We start from the raw sequence: 19,684 nt of genomic DNA on the forward strand, positions 1-19,684 counted from the left end.
CCCGACTAGCCATAGACTTCAAATTTGGCATATAGTTCAGAATTGGATGACAATGCATGAAAATGAAGAGAAAAAAGGCATACAAAGTAAAATAAAATTGAAATTAAAGAAAAATTTATATTTTCGCTATTGTCTTTTGTTGTCGATTCGATTATTTTAAATTAGTGTCACATGTCAGTTGAAAAGTTTTGTGTACAGTGAGTGAAAAAATTGAGATTTTGGAAGTGAGTACAAAAAAAAATAATAATAATAATAATGTTTTTAAAAACCACGTTTTTGTAGTGGAGAATAATAATTAAAAAAAAAATTGAAAAACGAAAAACGCGGGTCGCATGAAATACATAACAGTACATATACACATACACACATTTTCTTACTCATACACATGCACAACCACATACACATCCACATTCAGATGCAATTACAGATATACTTACACATATTCACATGAGCACACATACTGTTACCGTTATGTATTTCATGCGTCCCACGTTTGTCGTTTTTCAAATTTTGGTTTTTTAATTATTATTCTCCACTACAAAAACGTGGTTTTTAAAAATATTATTTTTATTTATTTTTACTTTTTTTACCTTTTTCTTTATATTAAGTCGCAACTTCAAGCGTACTTAGTTTTTTTTTAAATTTCTAAAAATATATATTCAGGTTGACCATGACGAAAAAATTCTGCATACTGCTCTGCCTGATAGTTTAAATCCATCATTAGAGTAGAAGCAAAGTAAGAATAAAATTGAATAGAAACTCCCAAATTCTCAAAAAAATTGGCATACACATTTTTTTCCTTTCTCTTTTAATTTTATTTATTTATTATTATATTGTTAATCTTAAGAAAATGTCTCAGCTGATAAAATAAATTTAAAAATTTTGTATCAAATTGTACACTGGTCGACAAAATTAAGAGATGGGAGACATTTTCCCAAATATCTCAAAAAATTCTGAAGATAAATAAATGAAATTTGGTATGGATATAGCTTATTCCATGATAATAAAGTATGCAAAACAAAAATGAAGGTGCCATTCACTGGCAAGACCTATTGCCAATAAATCCAATGTAGTCTGAACTTAAGGATAAAAGATGACAATAAAAGTGAGGCTTGTACAGTGTGTGTTGCCTCTAGTATGGTGTATGGTCACCCCTGACAGACAGACAGCATGCACAACGAGTATGCATGCTGTTAATAAGGGAGTTAAGGAGAACTTGTGGAAGACCCTCCCATTCTTCCACCAGAGCAATTTTCAACTCCAGAATGGTTCTGGGGCGAGGTTGGCGCATCGCAATAGCTCTCCCAAGAGCATCCCAAGCATGTTCAATAGGATTCAGGTCAGGGGATTTGGCTGGCCAATCCATTCGTTGAATATCCTCGCTTTCCAGATGCTCATCAACCATGAGAGCCCTATGTGGTCGCACATTGTAGTTCATATAAATGAACTCAGGGCCAACAGCGCCCCTGAAAAGACGCACATAGGGCTCTAGGACCTCCTGCCTGTACCTCTGGTCATTCACGGAACCATTGTCAAACACATGGAGTGGTGTGCGGGTATCTTGCGTGATCCCTGCCCTAACGATGAGTCCTCCACCAGCATAATGGTCCCTCTCGATAATGTTGCTAGGATGGTATCGGGTTCCAGGTTCCCTCCATATCAATAACCGTCCAGAAATAGCGTCATAGAAATGTGCGTCATAGAAGAATATAGCGTCATAGAAATGTGCGAAAATGCTTTCCATCTCTTAATTTTTTTCCACCAGCGTAATTGCCGGATAACATCAATTGCTAAAAAGAAATCTTACACTTTAATCTACAATATCAGAAAAAAATTTCAACGATGGACCATAATATTGAGTGAATTTGCAACAAACTTAATAAGGAGTCGATTTGAACCATGCTTTTGCTTGTACTTGACAATACTGTTGTGCAATCGAAGCTAAAAAGAACGAAAATAATGATCAAATCACTTATCTAATCTAAATTAATCGAATTTCAATCTACACTCTTAGAAAAATCGGTTCTGCAATGAATAATAATATCGTGCAAATTTGCTACAGCCTTGGTAAGGTGTTAATTTGAACCATCCTTTCGTTCGAATTGAGCCGAAGTATTGTGTAATCAAAGTTGAAAAAGCACAATAACATCGTTCAAATTTGATGATTCGTTCAATTTGATTCAATGAACTGCGTTTAAATCTACTCCCTCAAAGAAATTGGTCAGGTGATGAACCATAATACCGTGCAAATTTGCTACAAGTATGATATGGTGCTGATTGGAAGCATGCTGCTGTTTTATAGTTGGACCATAGTATCATGCAATTAAAGTTATGCACAATAACATTGTTCAAATTACTCTTTTAAAAAAAATCGCATTTTAGTGAAGTCGTTTAGTTAAAATTTGGTTTTCTTCAGGAACTTTTCGATCTAATTCGTTCAAATTTTGTACTTTACCTTATAAAATTTCGTCGGCCTTCTGAGCTCAAGTCTGTGGGTTCGATCCCCGGCCCAGACACCGGATTTTCAAGATGCAGAAAATCCTCAGCGGCCATGTCGTATGATTATGCGGCATGTAAAAGATCCCTGGAGTGCCTTATTGGCTCTTGGCATTTCCGGCAAAATTAAATTCCTAGTGAACTTTAGCATCCAAATAGAGTCTCGGTGCTGCCATCTAGTGTGGCAGAAACTAGACGTCCAAATTAACATGACCAACGGTATCTCACTCATTGTGGTGGTCCTGAAAGAGTGGATACCACTTCTGGAGAATGCACTAGGTCTGCTCATCGGGAAGACTGATTGAGCAACTCATAGGAAATTAAAAAAAACTTATAAAATTTCTTTCCTTAAAACAAAATAAAAAAATTTATACATTTCTATTTAAATTGTTTCATCTATTAAAATAATAAATAATTATTAAAAATTATTTTTTGCATGGAATTTTTTTTGGATAAACGATTATTATATGATTCGCTTAGAAAATTCTCTTGATACGATGAAAAACGCAAAAAGTAAAATTAACATGAACTTTGAACTCCTGTCCTGACCAATCTATAGGGATCGCGCTTTTCAGATTGTGGCTATCTCCATATTTTAAGGGTAAGGAATCCAAATACGTTGACAAAAAGGAATATTTATTCAGAGAGAGAACATTTTTGTGTCTGATTTTGTAACATAAATTATCTTCAGCGCGAATTAATAGTTCCTTTAAGGTGTCCCCTTCAAATCAATATTTCTAGAATATAGAGATCTGGTGATTAAATTAAAAGTTATTCAGAAAGTTCAATTTTATTACTTATTTCTTGCGCTTGGAAGTTTTCTTTCCTTTTTATTTCTATTTTCTTTCTAGGTCATACAGGTATCTGAAGGACAGATTTGTTGGCCACATTGTCAGCGGCATACCAGGTGGCTCTACGCTGCTTCCACAGTAAGGAGAGATAGTACAGAGAGTGAAAGAACATCCATGCCTTGCCCGGGATTCGAACCCAGAACCTTTCTGATGTAAGGCCAGTTCCCTGACCCCTATTTCAGATGAAATCAATCGTGCATCGATGGCGCTAATATCGCCAAATATAAAATATATTCTTAATTAAGTTTAAAATGCTAAATAGGTTTTCTTTTTGACGTATGAAATATTTAATTGAGTTTTCCTTATAAAATTTGATTAATTTTATTATTTGATATTATATGTTGGTAATTTACGAATTATATATATTTATCGGCACAAAGGGATGTATTCGAAATTGCTTTCATACTAAAGGAAAAGCGTAATATGTGGGAGAATTGGAGAAGTGGGAAAATTTAAAGAAGATATTGAAAAAAATGACTTCCTTCTGGGTTTTTTTCTTATATTGGACAAAAAAAATTGTTATGAGACGCATGACTATTTTTTAAAATTTTTTTTAATAATAACTTCTACGTTAATGATGATCAAAAAAGACGGGGGAAATTGTATGCAAAGCTGTTTAATATATTTGAAATCAGAATAATTTTAGAAAAAATGAGAACGTACTCACGCTTTTCGGATCAAGATTTAAGCATGGCATCATTCTCAGATTTCACTAAAACAATATCTCATGACTAAAAGATTACTCAATGAAACTAAAGGAAGAAAATTCGACGTTACGAAGTAAAAATATTTATCATCAAACATTACTAAAATCTGCAACGAATTTGAATGAAAGCTGTACAAATTAGCGAAAGCGAGACAAAAGTAAGTAGATTTTTTAATAAGCAAATAAAATTATTTTTCTTCTAAAATTAATTGCTCTAATTTTTTATAACTATCGAATTTTTTAAACTGAATTTCTAAACAATCTTATGGCATGCAAGAATAGTTTTTCTTTCCTTTCTTCCTTTTAATAAATTAAATTTCATTATATTTTTAATTCTGAGTAAATTAAACTTAATACTTTTAATTCTAAATTAAGCTATCTCTTTTTTTTAAGTTATTAGTTCAAAATAAGTTAAGTTATAAATTTTTAGAAATGCTTCATAACCGGTTTTTTGAAATGAAAGAATACTTTTTTCCATCCTTTAACTTAATTAAGCACCAATAAATTTTTTCAGCATAAGTAAATTAAGCTCTAATTTAACACTACATTGCCCAAAGAAGTCATTTTGATTGCTTTTTAATTTCAATTAGAAAAACAATGATGTATGTAAGGACACAATTTCGTAGAATTTTGTGACTTTTATAATTATTTTTATTCTTGATATTTACTAATACCTTGTTAGGGTAAACCAACCAGTGAAGGAACACTACCCAGTGAAGGAACATTTCATATATATTGATTAAAAATGAGAATTTGAAAGTTTTTCTTTAGATTGATTGGTAACAATAGCTTACTACCAAATAATAGGAAGTCATCTAGCAATGTTTTGGAATACCTGGTCAAATAGACTTCTCTGGAAAAAATTTTGAATTTGTTATTATCTCTGCTACACCTTCCTTCTTTGAAAAAATTATAAGGTGAGTGTTTGTATTTATATGTTTGAAGTGGAATTAATTGCTTGTAATAGTTTTATTTTTCTCACTGTGAAAAGAAGAATTCAAAACATAGTTATTGAAGTTACGTTTCAAATTTTTTTAAGCATCATAGCATAATAAAGTAGTGAGATAAGGGGATGTTTACTCACTAGATCACCAAACGATGAAAAACCAATGAAGGAACAAGTGTTCCTTTACTGGTTTTTTTTTCTAAGTTAATGAAAGTAAAAGATAAACTTTAATTTTCTTGTACCTTTAGTGATGTTCCGCATCAAAAGTATGTTAAAAATACGAAAAACAACTTCTAACTAGTGAGGGAACAGGCATGTTCCTTTACTGGGCATAGATTTCTCAGTGAATGAACAGTATGTGCTAATATGTTGACACTTTAATTTTCAATTCATGATTACAAAAAAAAGTTAACATTTTCCAAGTATTTATATGTTATAATTTCAAGAATAGGCTCGTTTTTAGATATTTGTATGGCATATAAATTCATAAAGAGCATTAAAAAATATCTAAAATTAAGTGTTCCTTTACTGGGCAATTTTGTGTTCCTTCACTGGAAAGAGCTGTTCCTTCACTTGGTCTTCTTACTACTTGTTATTTGAGCCTCCAAAACTTTAAAACAATACAGTGTAAGTTCTCTACAATTTTTTTACATAATTTGCAATTAGTAACAACTATGTTGACACTGTCATTTAACTGAAATTACGAATTTTGAAATTAATATGATTTTTTAAAAGGCAAGCGAAGCTTAAGTGTTCCTTCACTGGTTAGTTTACCCTATATACCTGAAAATAATATCAAAAATATTAAAAATTAATTTTAAATAAATTTCTTTATACATTAGTTACTCTTTCACAATGCAATCATTTTGACTGCTTTTGGGCAAAATAAGTATTTTAGTCTTTCCAGTGTTAAGTGAATTTCTTTCAGATTTTGTAATATGTAACTATGATTCTTTGTTACTATTCAGATTGTAAAAAGTAAAATCATTAAGGGGACTAACTTTTGGCCTCTGTGTTCCCCTAAACTATTCAGATCATATTTTTCAGATTTCGCTCTTCCTATATTTTGAGAGTAACGAATCCAAGTCCGCCCGAAGAAAAAATAGTGCATATTATTCAGAGAAAGTACGTTTTTTTCAACGTATTTCATAATCACATTTCATTTTTCATATCCTATTTCATAAGTTAAAATATCAGCACAAATATTTGAGCATATTTAAGGTTAGACCCTGCAACCTTTAGCATTTTTTTTTGCCGTATGCCTGTTTAGGCAGTGCGGTTGCGATTGTTTCTATTTTTCAGTGGCGCCATCTATGGCCAGGAATTCGACTTCTGCCACGCCATTCACACAACCACAACCCGTTTATAGGGCGGGTCACATTCACACACAAAGGAGAAAGGACATAGAACACACAGAGAGAGAAAGAAACATCCATGCCTTGCTCGGGATTCGAAACCAGGACCTTTCTGATGCAAGGACAGTTCCCTGTCCCCCACACAGGCCTGTCGGCACCTTTAGCATTAAGTACGTGAAAATATAATCATTAGATCAAAAGTTATTTACCTGTTCGGCTTTTTAATTTGTGCACTATACAAGTAATTTATTGAGCAACTACGTTTTTTTTTTTTTTTTTTTTTTTTTTTTTTTTTTTGCTAATTAGTAACAATCTGATCTTTTCTATTTAGAGCAATTAGTTAGATTTCTAAAATATGAACCTATTACCATATAATGCTGAACAGATGTCTAAAGAAGAAGAAGACAAGGCTCTAACTGCTATAAATGAATGCGAACTTTCAAGGAAAGCCTGTGTGGAGACACTTAAATACATGCTTGAAGGTATTGGTTTTCGTTTAATTTCATTTATACACTATTTACAGGAAAACCTGTTTTAGAATTTTATGGGAAGGAAAGAAAATAATTCTAAGACTGAAAAACTTTTTAATCGAATAGGGTAAAATTTGATTAAAGAAAGAAAAATATCATGAATGTACACCGAAGAGCCGTTACATTATGACCACCCTCCATCTATAACAATGGGCTCGCCCAGGTTTTCATGGTTTCTCACCCAGGAATAATGTTCTCATGGAACACATTAGGACCCATAATCCTCATAGAACAATCTTTGACGTCTGTAATCTACTTGAACATAATTGCAGACCAGGTTCACCCATTCATGGCAACAGTTTTTCCTGAGGGGATGGTGTTTACCAACAGGATAATGCACCATGTCATAAGGGTCGAATCGTCATAGATTGGTTCGCGGAACATTCCAGTGACTTTCAAGTCATGTCTTGGCCCCCAAATTCACCTGACCTTAATCCAATAGAGCATGTGCGGTCCTACTTGGAAAACCAAATTTGTGCTGCCATGCTACCCCCTCGCAATGTGAGGGAATTGCAGGACCAGTTGGTGAGCGCTTGGTACCAGATATCTCAGACTACCTATCAGCACCTTGTGGAATCAATGCCACGGCGGGTGCTAGCAGTTTTGAGGGCTAAAGGTGGTCCTACATGCTATTAGCAGGGTGGACATAATGTAATGGCTCTTCGGTGTATATTAGATTTATGTGTCGTTCTTATTTACATCATTGTATCATAGGCAAACTGAGCTTATACTTTTTAAAATTTACTTTGATTTAAAAATACTTAAACATGAGTAAAGAAAGTATGTGTGTAATTTTCTTATAATACGTGGCTTTTTAAATTAAAGATAAAAATATTCTCTTTTAAATAGTCAAGTATAATACGAAATCACCTCAGAGTTTGTTTTTCCCCCCAAGAAGCCAAAGCTTTTTCTTATATTTCTTTTTCTCTTTTCGGACTATTTTTCATGTTTTAAAAGAAAAATTGGTAGCTCGAGACAACTTTTTATTCGTGAGAAAGATAAAAACATGGTTTCTTGAAATAGTCAGTTGAGTATTGTAGAAATAGGAGACAAATTTTTAAACGAGTTTTACACTATTAAGTATTTTAAATAAATAAATTCGATTATTCCTCTTTATTTTATAGTGTAAATATTTTTGCAGTAATAAATACATAACTGTTTCAATTTAATTTTTTTACTTCATTTAAAACTTATTCATTATCAATTGAGTACTTGCACTTCAAGAAGAGGAAGACCTTCCATACCCACACTTGTGACCTCAATGACGTCAGCACCAGCTAATCCTTATCAGGAAAATGGCGTATTAAAGTTGACCTAAGTTTCTCTTTATACGTTAGAATGGAAATTAACGATAAGTTAATTAAATACAGAGCCATTGCAGTTAGCCATTGAAGGACTTTTTTAACAGATAAGTTAATTAAATACAGAGCCATTGAAGGACTTTTTTTTAACAGGTAAGTTAATTAAATACAGAGCCATTGAAGGACTTTTTTAACATTACCTTGAAGCCTGGTGAAACAATACAATCATACTTGACCAAATTGATTGAAATACACCGAAAACTGTCGAGTGGTGGAATTGACTTTCAAGAAACATTCCCTCCTGTGATCAAACTAAAATCTATCAGGATCTTATTGGCACTAGCTGTGGAATGTGAAACGGATATTCATCAAATGGATATAACTGTTGCTTACCTGAATGGTACTTTAAAAGAAGACGTTTACATGAAACAGCCTGAAAGAGCCATAGTGCCAGGCAAAGAACATCTTGTCTGCCACCTTAAAAGAAACCTAAATGGATAGAAACAATCCGGAAGAGAGTGGAATGCGTATTTCGACACCTTTTCGAAAGTTCTAAAAGTGATCCATGCATTTACTATCCTCCAAATAAAACACTTTACCTTGGCATGTATAGCCCACAAAGGATATGAGGGCAATGAGGAAGCTGATAGACAGGCTCTTAAAGTTTAAATATTGTAAGTTTGTTAAAGTTTAAAGGAAATAAATATTGAAATATTCAAGTTATGAAATTGAAACAATTAATAAATGTTAAGATTAAAAATAAGAATAATCTTAAATGACTAATAAAAATTAATGCCTAATACTCGTACAAGAGAGACAATTGATTCACAATTTAAGTACATGATCTAAGAAAAACCATAAAAATCGTGTATGTGGCAAGTCAAACCCACAAGAATGCATGAGGAATTAAAACAAATTAATATTTAAATGAATAGAGTAAGGTTAAATATTATACATTAAATTGCGTTAAAATAGGCCGAATTGTGGTGGTCCAGCATTGTTGAACACCGAATAACCCAATAGGTCCATTGGGTCAAAAGTTTAGAAATAGGTCAATAAACAAAAACAATTAATATAATGATAAGGAGAGATGCATGTAAAGAATATAAGGAAATAGCATTCTTGTAAGTATGAATATTATCTGTACTAACTATTAAGTAAATCATGGCTACTCACCCTACATGTCGATGACACAACGATTTGTGGCGATTGATAAAACAATCATGGAAAAACACACACAAAGAGTCGAGTAAATTCATTTCATTGGCAAATTCATTCATTTATTTCATATCACTACCAGAAACAGTGAAGATTCACCAACTAACATGGGGGTCGCGACACCCTCGTGTGAACGGGGAAGCTAGGTCAAAAAGGCTAAAGGTTAAAAATGACGATTACCGTCCAGTACGCAATTAAAAGTTCACATCCCGTTTGGGAAAAAAGGAAAAATGTCACGAGGCGAAGGGGACGAAACATAAAAATCTTAGGTATCTATTCTCACGGTTGACCAGCGGATGCAGCTGCAACGAAAATCCTCCCACACAGGTGGCACGTGAAAGAAATGGGGACCCACCCGAAGAGGGGAACAAGATGATGGGTGCGGAGATTGTATCAAATTACCCTTGGTAAAGGAAAAGACTGGGGAAAATTTCTTAAGGCAGTGCACGACTTAAAAAAAGTAAAAAAACAGTAATAGACAATTATAAATAAATTAATATTGCATAATTAAAATATAAAGCATAATAATAATCTATAAAAGTTAATAATTAAAAAAAATATGCAGTAAATAAACATGTACATTGTAAATTGATAAAATGATTTAATTGTAAACTGAACGTTAAATGAAGTTAAGAGCAGGATTTCGTAAGCAAGAAAATAAAAGTAAGATAATAAAAGTAAAGCAAATTTAAAAAAAAAAAAAATTAAGGAGGGAAAAAACTTGTGATGATTAACATTATCACACAGGCCAAATTAGCTTGTCAAAAATCAACAATAGATCTATATGACATAACATTAAAACAGACAACAAGAACAGAATTTATGAAGAATAACCTTTTAACATGGCAGCAAAGATAGGATAGTGATGATATAAAAGGCCGACACACTTACCAATTTATCCCAAAAGTCAGCAATCGAAAAATCTACTCCAACTTCAATATCAATCAATTTCTAACTAGCCATGGAGCCCAAGGTAGTTATCAGTTAAAATTGTTCGGGAAAGACCCGAACTGCAAAGTTTGTAAAACTTATGAAGATATCGGACACATACTTACTGTCTCTCCTGTTTATGATGATTTCAGAATTAAATTTTTCCCGAGATATTTCAACTTTGATACCATTAAAGGAAACTGGAACCAAAAGAAACTAAACAAAGGAATAAAAGAGATTTGTAAAAGACTTTTTGAAAACAGAATGGAGGATCTGGCCTAAACTGATCCTTCAACAGTATTCCCTGGATGCCCCGAAATGGGGGGGGGGCGGGACAGGGTAAAACCAAACTAACTGCCTTGGCATGTATGTTGATGACATGCTTATTGTTGGAAATCCAGAAGTCATAGATATGTTTAAACTTAAGGTAAAACAAGAGTTTAGAGCAAGAGATCTTGGAGAAGTAGGTGAAATTTTATCGATGAAAGTGAAAAGGTATGCTGGTGGATCCTTAACCTTAGATCAAACATCCTACGTTGAAGTAGTACGCAGAGAAGCATCAACTCCCTTTAACCCAAGTGTTAAACACTATAAGTTAACCGATGCTGAGTGGAAGGAAACTAAAGAAACATCGAACAAAATTCCATACAGGCAGGCCATAGGCAGTTTACTGTATCTTGCCTGTGGTACTCGCCCTGACTCCAACTAAACATATATTCTAAAGATTCCATCCATGCTGGGAAATGTTTGATCGAGGATATTATTCAAAACTCTCATTTTCATCTCCCGTAAAGTCGTAACTATTAGTCTTCTTAACAAAACATTTTTTAACAAAAACTATGTTTTATTTTTTCACGTTTCGGTTTACTACACTCCTTGGTTAAAGTGTAGAATCGGGGACCCATAGTGTGGCGACAAATTTCAATTGTAAAATTTTGCTGAAACTCAGTTGCTTTTGATGATATCAGCATCGGGTTACCACAATTTCTATTTACCGTTATGTGATTGGTTCTTGGTTTATTTTCAAATGTATATACATAGGCATGTTTTCAAATCAACAAATATCAGAGAGGGCCCCCGATTCTACACTTTTAACCCACTCCTTCACACATAATCTCAGTCTGAAAACAATCAATTTCAAAGAAGTTCCAAAAATGTCGTCTGCTTTTTAAAAAATAAATTATCTCGTTAGGCTGCTATTTATTATAGCTTATGTTAGCCTGATTTTTTTTATAACTCTTACAGTGTATAAAGAATATTATTCAAACTGCGCATAGTAACATCATAAAAAAATAGTGAGTGGAGTCACTCCGCGCGGAAGAAGTGAAACTTCGTAATGTGGAAATGAAAATAGGAAGAGGTAGAAATTGATTTTTAGTGAAATCATATTGTTTCTTTAAGACAAACTTTATTAACAATGCTTACAATTCACAATTGATCGCATCTTTTAATTATCATTTTCGAGTGGAGAAATATCCAAATCTATAACATTTACAGTGGTTTTTTACTTTTGGTTTATTACTATTTTTTCAATATTTCCCGCAAAAACTGCATCAATGGTAGTTACCCCTTTAGTTGTCGGATCATTCCTACCATTTATCATTTCCAATCCAAATTTGTCTTAAAGGAAGGTTAATAATGTTTCAGCTTCAGGTAATAAGAAATTCACGTTAAAATCTCCTGCAAGGATCACAGGCCGCTCATAATAATCAATTTCTTCACCAGTAACGTCTGCTAGAGCTCGTGAGCCTGCAGTGGATAGTGGCAATAAAGATTTTCCAATAAATAATTTAATATCCCTCATGGCTGCATTTGGTGAAATATAAATGGCAATTAGAAAAGAGAAAACCTATCAATCAATTGATATTCACAAGAGACGTAGTACCTTGACATAACCTTAAATCCGTCGCATTGTCCGTGGTATTGTTTTCACTCATTTTTTACAATTGTTATCCACTAAGTTTGAAAATAAAAAATACTACCCTATTAAATTATATGTGTATCAAATCAAACTAAAATATTTATAGAAAAACAATACTTTTATGACTTTTATTATTTTTATGCTAGTGAGAACCAAAACAATATAGAAATGAATGAGCGAAAACTGGATCCTACCACGTGATTTCCCGGATGAACCTCTCACGTGAACCTCCTTGGCTTTTTTAAAAACTTGCAAGCTGGCTGATACAGAAATATAACTCAAAATGCACATACAAATATTAATAATGCTTTTTTTTTCTTTAGCTAAAGGATTCAAACAATCTCCTGATGAAAGCTTCCTCTTGGCGCTTTTACGAGGGACTGATTTTGACTGCGACAGAGCAGCATACAAGCTTCTAACTTTCGAAGAAATGAGAAAGAATTCTCCTGAATACTTTGAAACGAGTGTTTTGGATGCATTGACAAAATCACACCTTAATCCATTTCTAGTGTCACCGTTCAGGATGAGAGACAATAGTCTCCTACTAATATCACGATATTGTAAGCAGTCTTTTCTTCCTTAAAATATGCAATACTGTAAAAAAAAAACTGTTTGTCCGTTTCTCATTTATAAATCTTCTTTGTTTTTATACGTCGCGTCATTGCAGTCTAAGATCATTCTTGATTTTTACCACGTTTATATCAACTAGCCTTCGTGTATGTCTGTTCGGGTGGAATTTTGTAATCGATTTTAAACTAACTTCCCGACTAGCTACAGACTTCAAATTTGGCACATAGTTCAGAATTGGATGACGATGCATGAAAATGAAGAGAAAGAAGACATACAAAGTAAAATAAAATTAAAGAGAAATTAATATTTTCGCGATTGTCTTTTGTTGTCGATTCTATTATTTCAAATTCGTGTCACATGTCAGTTGAAAAGTTTTGTGTACAGTGAGTGAAAAAATTGAGATTTTGGAAGTGAGTACAAAAAAAATCAAAGTAAAAAATAATATTTTTAAAAACCACGTTTTTGTAGTGGAGAATAATAATTAAAAAGCAAAAATTTGAAAAACGAAAAACGTGGTGCGCATGAAATACATAACAGTACATATACACATTTTCTTACTCATACACATGCACATCCACACATACATCCTCATACACATGCATATACACAAACATATTCCACATTCAGATACAATTACAGATAGATATACATACACATATTCTCATGAGCACACATACACACACTAATATAACATTACTGTTATGTATTTCATGCGTCTCACGTTTTTCATTTTTCAAATTTTTGCTTTTTAACTATCATCCTCCACTACAAAAACGTGGTTTTTAAAAATATTACTTTTCATTTTGATTTTTTTTTTTTTTTTGCATTATTATAATAGTTTGCTTATACGACGGAAATACTTTAACTGTCTGCTAAACGTTATTTTTTTCATATCTTATTTAATAAATAAATTTTCGAGGGCCTCTAAGAGAGGCTCTAAATTGAGATTTTACCCTCAAAGATTTTATGAATTTTTTCCAAAAATCTAAATCTAAAAAAGAACCTTTCAAATACAGTAAAGCACCGCTTATATGCTTCTAGTTTCTACTCCGGGTTTGCCTACACGTTGTTTCATTTCAGTCCAAAATTATTCTAAATCAGCAGTTTTCAATTTTTTCCAGCTGTGGATTCCTAAATGATTGAACTGTTTTCGGTGGAAACCACACTTTATAAATAATGTACATTAAAACAATGGGATACCTGCAAGTGATGTAGTGTGGGTATCTCGATCCTGATTTGTTGTTGATACGTGGCGCTTGTTTACGTTAGCAACTGTTGTGCCGAATTAATTTGCACAAGGCGCTTTGGCGCACATTCCAATGTAAAAGGAGCGAAGTAAGCAGCTACCGGCTGCCTCCTCTAAGTTTGTTGTAATACAGTAGTTGTAGTCGTGATTGTCATGAAAAAGGATTGCCTGCGGTCTTCCGCAGCTTGTGTGAACTTACCTCCGTTATGTAAATAAATGTTATTATTATTATAGTTCATCGTAGTTCAATTCGTCGTAATCGTGCACAATTTGGTGCATCGGCCGGGAAATGGCCTAAGAAACCACCGATTTATCATATTAGTTTTCGTCGTCGTTTTCGTTCGTCGTTTCGCTGCATGATTGGGGTAAGTTCGTTGCGTTTTCTTTTGGAATAGTTAGAAATGTTAAATTTCTTCATTGAATAATTTAGTCGTATATTTGAAGGTATTCGTTGAATAAGGTAATTTTGAATTAAGGTGTAGTTTGAGAATTTTGAAATGCAATTCGTATAGTTAGTATGTGTTTAAATTTTCGTTAAGAATAGGAATTTGTTATATTGTTATATTATTGGAGATATTTAAATTATTGTATATCTTGCTTTCGATTTGTTTAGATAAATAGTTTAGTTGGATATTTTGAATGAATAGTGCTTGAATAAGGTTATTTCGAAATAAGGCATGGTTAGAGTATTTGGAATGTAATTCGTTTTGATTTTCGATTTCGTTTCAGAAAAGAAATTTGTTAGAATGTAATATATATAGAAGTGTTATTTAAATGGTTGTTGGTTACACTTTCGATTTAGGATTATGAATTTCAGTGTTTATTATTTGTAATTTTGTTTTGAATGCGTTTTATTGCATTTATTGTTGTTCTTAGAGTGAATTGAGGTTGTGACTGTTATTTGAGTATTTGTTTTGTAATTGAAATAATAAGTTTAAAATGGATGCGGCAAAAAAGGCTTTGTTAGAAAGAACAATTAAAGCTAGGGCTGTTTCAAGATCGTTAGTAACGAAGCAAATTAAAAAACTTGAAGCAGAAATAGATAATAGTTCCGATAAAATAATTGTTAATGAAACATTTTTACAATTAGTTGCTAAATTTGAAGAGATGTGTAAACTTGATAAGGAAGTTCAGAATTTAATTGATATTGATAAGTTAGAAGAAGAAATCGAGAGTCGCGAAGATTATCGTGATAAATTTGTGTTGTGGAAATCTCGCGCTGAGCGTTATTTAGCTGCAAACCCGAATACAGCTCCTCAAAATTTGGCGGAAACTCAACCATTAACTACTACTACAATTCCTCAAACTAGCCCGGTTTTAATAAACCAACCCCGTTTGCCCAAGCTTACTTTGGAATCATTTTCGGGTAAGAATATTAGTAGTTTTCCTAGTTTTTGGGCTAGATTTAAATCTGCAGTGCATGAGAATTCGAGTTTAAATGATATAGATAAATTTTCATATTTAAAATCGGTTGTTACAGACGATGCGGAATTAGCAATACAAGGTTTAACATTAACTTCAGAAAATTATGTAAAAGCGGTTGAAATTTTGGAAAAAAGATTCGGACGCAAAGAACTTATAATTGATTATCACATGAATTGTTTATTAAATCTGACCCCTGTCCGGAACTCGTTTGATGTTATTTCATTGCGTAAATTGTATGATCAGTTAGAAGTCAACATTCGAGGATTAGAATCCCTTGGAATTTCACCCGATTCTTATAGTTGTCTTTTGTTTCCGATAATTATGAAGGTTATCCCTTCTAGTTTAGCTTTAGAGTATAATCGAAAATTTGAAAAAGGGGATTCTAAGATCACTAATTTAACTCAATATCTCAGACAGGAAATAGAAAGTAGAGAAAGAACTACTGCATTGTTAAAGAATCGAAATGAGTCACAAATAAAAAGTTCGCCTTCATTTTCTAATAAATATTTCGATACGGCGCCTCGCAGATACGCGAATATGAAACCTAAGTATCACTCGGAATTTCATCCCCCCTCTAATCATAACAGGCAGGCTGGGAGAGTATCGGCGACTGAATTAATGACATCTGCGGTTTTTAATTGTTTATTTTGTTCGGAAAAGAACCACTCCTCTGATTGTTGCGAGAATTTAAATGTTCAACAAAAAAGAGACAAATTAATTAAGGAAAGGAGATGTTTTTTATGCTGTAATATTTCTTGCAATGTAAAAATGTGTAAGAAAAATAATTGTTCGTTTTGTCAAGGGCGTCATGCACGTGCGATTTGTTTTAAATTAGAGAATTCTAAAAAACAAAATTTATGCTTAGATTCGAAAGAAACAGGAGTTGATGTTAAAACTACCTGTTCAAATTCTGTGGTAAATAATAATAAAGGTGGGGTTTTGCTGCAATGCGTGAAGGCAGAGATTATTGGTAGCTCTTCGTCAGATAAAATATTTTGTTTATTTGATAATGGAAGTGAAAAAACATTTATTAAGAAAAACTTGTCTCGTAGATTGGGATTAAGGGTGTTAGGCTCAGAAAGGTTAAAAATATATTCATTCGGATCTAAAGTGCCTAAAAAACAAACTTGTCGTAAGGTAGAAATTAGGTTGAGGAATTTATTGAATGGAGATGAGGCGATGATTGAGGCAGTGGAAATCGAAGAAATTTCTAGAGCTAATATTACCCTTCCAAATCCGGATACATGGAAGGAAATGGAGTCAATGGGAATTAGATTGACATTTAGCAATGATGAATTGTTTGAAAATTGTGAAATTTCATTGTTAATTGGTCAGGATTTTTATTGGTCTTTAACAAAACAAATTAAAAGATTGGATTCCTCACTGGTTGCTATTGATACTAGTCTTGGTTGGTCTCTTCAGGGTAAATGTGATGAGCAGAGTGTTTGTACGTCTGTAAATTTGGTTATTAATGAAAATGAATTAATTTCGGCTGAATTAAGGAAATTTTGGGAGTTAGAAAATTTAGGAATATTTGACAAGGATTCGGTGAATTTAGTTAATAGAGATGAAGAGGTGCTTAATGAGTTTGATAATTCAGTTAATTTTGTAGATGGTAGATACCGTGTAAGTTTGCCTTGGAGACCAGGAATGAGAGAAGTTTTGAAAAATAATGAAAATATTGCTCGTAAGCGTTTTGAAAGGTTATGTTGTAGGTTTGGGATGGATCCAGAGTTGCATTGTGAATATAGGGATGTAATCGATGGTTACATTAAGGAAGGTATAGTTGAGCATACTTCATGTGATACTTTGAGGGATAGCACGGGATTTTTTCTGCCCCATCATGCAGTGATACGCAATGACAAATCTACCAGTAGACTGCGTATTGTATTCGATAGATCTAGCCATGAAGATGGGTATGCCTCGTTAAATCAAAGCTTATTTACTGGTTCAAACTTACATCCTGATATTCTGGAACTTCTTCTACGTTTTCGGAAAAATCCTATAGCGTTTACAGCAGATGTAAAATCTGCATTTCTTCAAATTGAACTTGATATTCCTGATAGAAACTTTACTCGTTTTTACTGGGCAGATAGCTTGAATGGTAATCCCTACATTTTGAATTTTACCAGAGTTCTATTTGGCCTTAGGCCTAGTCCATACCTTCTTGCAGCGACTTTGAAACATCATTTTAGAAAATACAAGGAACAGTTTCCAGAGACATTTGAGTTATTAAATAGCTCGATTTACGTCGATGATCTAATTTTGGGACAAAATAATATTGAAGATGCTTTAAGTACTTCCAAGGAGTGCTTGCAAATATTTAGTGATGCGGGTATGTTGTTACACAAATGGACCACTAATTCGGAAAATCTTGCTTTGTTATGGAAACAAGAAAGTATTGAAACACAGCACTCTAAAAACACGTTGGCTGATTCCAAACCTTCAATTATAGTTTTGGGACTATCGTGGGATGCCGAAAGTGATCTAATATACACTGGTTATCATAAATTAAGGAAAAATCACAAAAATAGCGATAACTCTTTCAAAAGTAAGCCAAACCGTGCAAAATTTGCATATGTTGTCCACTAAGAGTAGCTGAGTAAAATTGCAATATGCAAATTAGTGGCGCTGCACTCGGCTTACGTCATCTGCCTGGAGCATAAAAGTCCAAGTTTGAGAGAAAGCACACAAATTTTACTGTGATTGCGACATTGAAAATCTGAGATAGCCAATTCGTAATAATGACCTCTAGGCATCATTTGCCTGAAGAACTACGATGGAGAGCCATCGGGAGACTAGAGGCAGGGCAGAGTCAATCAGAAGTGGCCAGATGGCTAAATGTGAGTCCATCTGTGGTTCATAGACTTTGGAGGCAATTTCAAACCACAGATTCGGCATCTAGGAGGTTCAGTCAAGGACGGCCAACTGTTACGACCAGTGCCGATGACCGATATTTGACATTAAGTGCACGCAGGAATAGAACCGCTACTCCGACACATCTTAGATCCTCTCTTGCTGCAGCCACCGGAAGGTTGGTGTCAACGTCAACTGTGCGCAGAAGGCTCCACGAAGGTGGTCTGTATGCGAGACGACCAGCCATTTGCGTGCCGCTCACATCACGCCATAGGAGAGACCGTTTGCAGTGGGCCCGACAACATGTCCACTGGACGTCAGATCAATGGAGGCCTGTTCTCTTTACGGATGAGTCCAGGTTTAGTCTGGAAAGTGACAGTAGACGTTATTTGATATGGAGAGAACCTGGGACCCGTTATCATCCATCAAACATCCGTGAAAGAGATGCATACGGAAGAGGCAGTGTCTGTGTTTGGGGAGGCATATCCTTAGGAGGGCGCACATACCTCCATGTCTTTCCAAGGGGAACCGTGAATGCTCAGGTTTATCGAGACAACATCCTTGATGCTTATGTGCGCCCATATGCCGGGGCAATTGGTGATTGCTTCCTGTTACAGGACGATAATGCAAGACCACACAGAGCTCGCATTGTTGATGATTATCTTCAACAGGAAACAATTACTCGCATGGAGTGGCCAGCTCGATCCCCGGACTTGAATCCTATCGAGCACGTTTGGGATGCTCTAGGGAGGCGTGTATCTGCCATCAATCCGCCCCCTCAGACCCTTGCCACGCTTGCAACTGCTTTACAAGAGCAATGGCTCTCACTTCCTATTGAACTGATAGACCGCATAATTGAAAGCATCACACATCGCTGTTTGTGCTGTATTGCTTCTAGAGGCAATCATATTCCATATTAAAGGTACTTTTTCTATTGCAAACCGATACTTCCAATTTGTTTATTTTATACATGTGCTAATTTCTATACTACTATTAATGTCTGATAATTTCTTTTTATGTTGTTTAATACCTTACTATGTGTTGTATATTGTGGGTAAGTTTCATAAAATTCCATGTGTAATTTCTTGAGTTATCGCGATTTTTGTGAATTTTCCTTAATTTATGATAACCAGTGTATTTTGATCCGAAGGACCTTTTAAAATTTCTGTCTCGTAAAATAGAATCAAAAGGATCAATTTTGCGTGTGGTCGGACGAATCTTCGATCCTCTCGGTATACTAGGTCCATTCGTCATTAGATTGAAATGCCTTCTGCAGGAACTTTGGTCTGCAGGACTTGATTGGGACTCGGATCTTCCCCCTGAGCTACACCGC

The 19,684-nt window shown here is 34.0% G+C and overlaps 1 protein-coding gene across 2 annotated transcripts in view; it reads left to right on the plus strand.

The window, feature by feature from the left end:
- The first annotated feature begins 4,051 nt into the window (after positions 1–4,051).
- Positions 4,052–19,684, plus strand: part of LOC139424818 (alpha-tocopherol transfer protein-like) — a 28,780-nt gene continuing 13,147 nt past the window's right edge. Inside the window, exons 1-3 of one of the 2 annotated variants that reach the window (XM_087163928.1) lie at positions 4,052–4,211; positions 6,686–6,836; positions 12,578–12,814. In XM_087163928.1, coding sequence (XP_087020054.1) covers positions 6,710–6,836; positions 12,578–12,814 — 364 coding nt within the window. In that variant the 5' untranslated portion in view covers positions 4,052–4,211; positions 6,686–6,709. Of the gene's footprint in view, positions 4,212–6,396; positions 6,525–6,685; positions 6,837–12,577; positions 12,815–19,684 lie in introns of those variants that run through there. The other variant, XM_087163929.1, reaches the window with a different exon arrangement.

Source organism: Parasteatoda tepidariorum, chromosome 5, assembly GCF_982258835.1.
Source record: "Parasteatoda tepidariorum strain Cologne lab strain chromosome 5, Ptep-v5.0, whole genome shotgun sequence".
Classification (NCBI taxonomy): Eukaryota; Metazoa; Arthropoda; class Arachnida; order Araneae; family Theridiidae; genus Parasteatoda; species Parasteatoda tepidariorum.